This window comes from Aptenodytes forsteri, unplaced genomic scaffold (genome assembly GCF_000699145.1).
Source record: "Aptenodytes forsteri isolate BGI_AS27 unplaced genomic scaffold, ASM69914v1 Scaffold317, whole genome shotgun sequence".
Taxonomy (NCBI): Eukaryota; Metazoa; Chordata; class Aves; order Sphenisciformes; family Spheniscidae; genus Aptenodytes; species Aptenodytes forsteri.
Window position 1 is genome coordinate 404683 of NW_008794415.1, and position 3338 is coordinate 408020.

The window sequence follows — 3338 nt, forward strand, 5'->3', positions numbered from 1 at the left end:
AGAAGTGGCCTAATTTACAGTGTCGTAAAGGTTTGCGGCTTCATTGAGGTGAGCAGTTAAATCTTGACATCACTGAGCTTTCTAGTGAAAGGCTCAAGCTCTCAACTGCTAAGTTGAAGAGGAAACTATGGTTGGTATAAATCAAATTGATTACAGATGCAATGAAGGTAACAAGTCCACTGTAGAGGCACACATCCCTCTTCTATCCTCCATGGCAAAGAGGAGACAGCAGAACATGAATACAACCTCATCAGACGCAACAACATCTCCTTAGTGTGAGGCTATGGCACCATCTACGGGTGAGAGCGCTGTCCAAACCACTTGTCCCAATTTCCCCTTCTCTCGAATAGGAATTTGAAAAAAACATGAAAGCATTGCTGTAGTTTTGGTCCCAGGTTTGCCAGCTATGCTTTTTGTCATTCAGCTGAGGATGTTCAGTGCAGCGTAAGTAGCTGAATCAGGCTGCTCTCCTTAGTATTGCTCTCCCTGGGCTCCTTACCCTGGGCTGATGAGACTTGCACTGCTCTGGATGCTGTCCCAGGCTTGCTTCGCCCCCATCTCCTTAGGTCGGGTCCTTGGCTCCAGCCTGAAATCCAGCTATGCTAGACATAAATCCTGACTGTGTTTCTATAATTTCAAAAGCTCCTACAGGTCCAAGGCAATAGTCCTTTCATATTTTCTAAGAAGAGTTGCTCTCACCACAGATTTTATCACAAGCCGCCCCAACTATGTGATCCAGTAAGCATAGTGATGAAATCCCTGAGGCTTTCAGGTTACGGCTCTGGTTCCTTCCTCCTTCCTTTTCTTCACTGCTTTTTATAGTATATGTTGGGAGTATTACCCAGAAAGACACTTGTGCTGCAAATACTCAAAGAGCTTTTGGATATGTTGTATCAGCAACCTCTGTTGCTGTTTTCTCTGGATGGGTTTTCCTTGTGTTTGTGCTATTTCCTCTTCAAAGCTTTGGCTCCGTGTGTCATGTAAATGTCACCGTAACCTGGGACTGGCAGGACACAGTTGCTCTCATTTGATGCGTGTAGGGCACGGAGGATGTTTGTGTACCTGCACTGCCCCTGTGCAGGTGCTGCAGCTGGTTGTGAATGTCCCTGGGGATGGAGACACCAGCTCCTCTGCGACAGCTGGCCCGAGCAAGCTCCACAACATCAGTACAATAAAGCTCAGTGTGGGACCCCACAGAAGAGGAAGATGACATTTATTTCCAAATCTCGTGAGCTGATTTATCCCCCCTGGTTACCCATGTGCCGCCCACTCCTGCCGCAACCCCACACTCACTGTCTCTGGCAGGAGCCCCTTTCATGGCTGGGCCATGGGTGATGGCACTGGTTGGGGGGATACTGGCTGCAGCACCCCACCACCCTGGTTCCTTCTGCTGTGACAGACCTACTAAGGGACCACGCTGGCCCTCTCTAGTTTTGCCACGCTGCTATGCTTCGCAGGAGCTCTGTGAAGGAAACGCAACACTGCTGCCTGTCGGCACCGGAGATAACCAACCAACGACTCCACAGTGGGATTCCCAAACCTTTCCCAAATGTGAAATGATGTTGACCAACATTTAGGCTATTGGTATAGCCTAATCTAGCATTCAGGCTTATTATATTCAGTCAGGGACAGATACTCTTTAATGTCCCAAGTGAGTGGTAGGGGATGTCAAAAGGCAAAGTGGCTTCTGTGTTTGCATGGCTTCTGAGTGCCTCTTCAAGATGCTGCTGTGTCTAGTCTCTTGAGACATACATTTTTTGGTCAAAGTCACATTGATTTGATATAAAAAAACACGTAAGGGACCAACTCAAATAGCAGTGTAAAATGGTAGAGGTGTTAGCAGATCTGGCAGGTATAAGGAATAATGTTCCTCTTATAATCTTTTTCTCTTGCACAACATTCATGTGAAGTATCAGCAAAGGTGATGTGAAGGTGTAAAAAGTAGGGCCAGCTCTGTGCCTTGTCCCACCTCTGCAACCTCTTGGGCCTACAGTTCTGCGTGGCAACTCCCACTCCCCAGTCCCTTGCTCCATAACCACCCCGCTCGGCAGCACAGCTGGACATGATGTGCTGCCTCCTCACACGGCCCCTGCTGCCCGAGAGGCGAGGTCGTCTCTCTTCCCGCTTTACAGGACCCTGGCCACGTTTGAGATCCTTTCCTCAACAGTGGCTGTGACCAGCTGCCCGCCTACACTTCAGGTGCGCTGTGTGGCCCACGAGTCCTCGCTTGGGTCTATTTGGTCCTTCAGGCTGGACCTGCTGTTTTGGGGGCAGGACCGCTGCACTTGGAAGCCACCAGGGAGGGAGAGAAAATGGCCTGTTCCTCCTGGTGAAGCTCCCCAGGGCATTCAGGCGAGGGGCTGAAAGACAAGCTCTTTCTGAAAGGCTTTTTCTCCATCGCAGGCCTCTGGCGTGGTGAGATGTCTCTCTCACACCAGGAGAGTTGGGGAGAGGGACACATCACAGCCCGAGAGTGTCTTCTGGACATGGCCGCACAAGCTGCCAGAGGCAGCAGTTAGATCCAGGGGCCACAGCCCTGCAAGCTGGTTATTTCCATTCTGCGGCGCTCACAACAGGGATAACGCTGGCCTTGGTATCTTTTAAGTGGTGTGGAGCAGCAGAGAGGGAAGGTGCTTAAGCCCTGCAGTGTTGTCAAACGCGGCTACCGTCCTGCTCTCCCACAAAACCGTGGCAGGTCTGAGCCTGAGGCAAAACCTCCGGCCCGGCCGCCCCGGCAGCTGTCTCCGCTCCGCAGTGGCCTATGTTTCTGCCCGGGATCAGCGAGGTGTACGGGAGCGGGGAGCTCCCACCCCCGCCAGGCGCCGGCCTCCCCGCCGCCGCCCGGGATCAGGGTGTCCGGGAGCGGGGAGCTCCCAGCCCCCCCCTTCCCCCTGCCGCGGGTGCCTCCGCACTTGTCCCCGCGGCGCGGGCAGAGGCTGCCGCACGCGCGCTGAGGGGACTTAAGGACACCGCCTTTGCTTTTTTTTTTTTTTAAATTATTTTTCCCCTCCGGCACTCTTTGGGAGCTTTGAAGCGAGGCGGAGAAGGCACCCGGTTTCAAAGCAGTCCCTGCTGGGGGTGCGGGCTTGCTTTCCAGGCTTCACTGTTAATCTTTAGGCTTTCACAGAACCGCCATCTCGTCAGTACCCCTTCCCGCAGACAGACCATGGCCTGGACAACAAAGCGTCGTCCTTCCCCTCCCCGGGCAAACGCCTCCGGGCGCTTCAGGTTCACTGGCGAAGGACGGTAAAAGACGAAGAGGAGCTGCGGGGAGCCAGACCGGGCGGCCATAACACGTCCACTCCCGCCCCCCCCCCCCCTCCCGCCCACACGTCCGC

The 3338-nt window shown here is 53.4% G+C and overlaps 1 protein-coding gene across 1 annotated transcript in view; it reads left to right on the forward strand.

Annotated features, from left to right (window-relative positions):
* Positions 1-2065: 2065 nt before the first annotated feature.
* The window catches only part of RPL7L1 (ribosomal protein L7 like 1), a 9728-nt gene continuing 8455 nt past the window's right edge, over positions 2066-3338 (forward strand). The window contains exons 1-2 of the mRNA XM_009289375.2: positions 2066-2166; positions 2624-2630. Coding sequence (XP_009287650.1) covers positions 2066-2166; positions 2624-2630 — 108 coding nt within the window. The remainder of the gene's footprint in view (positions 2167-2623; positions 2631-3338) is intronic.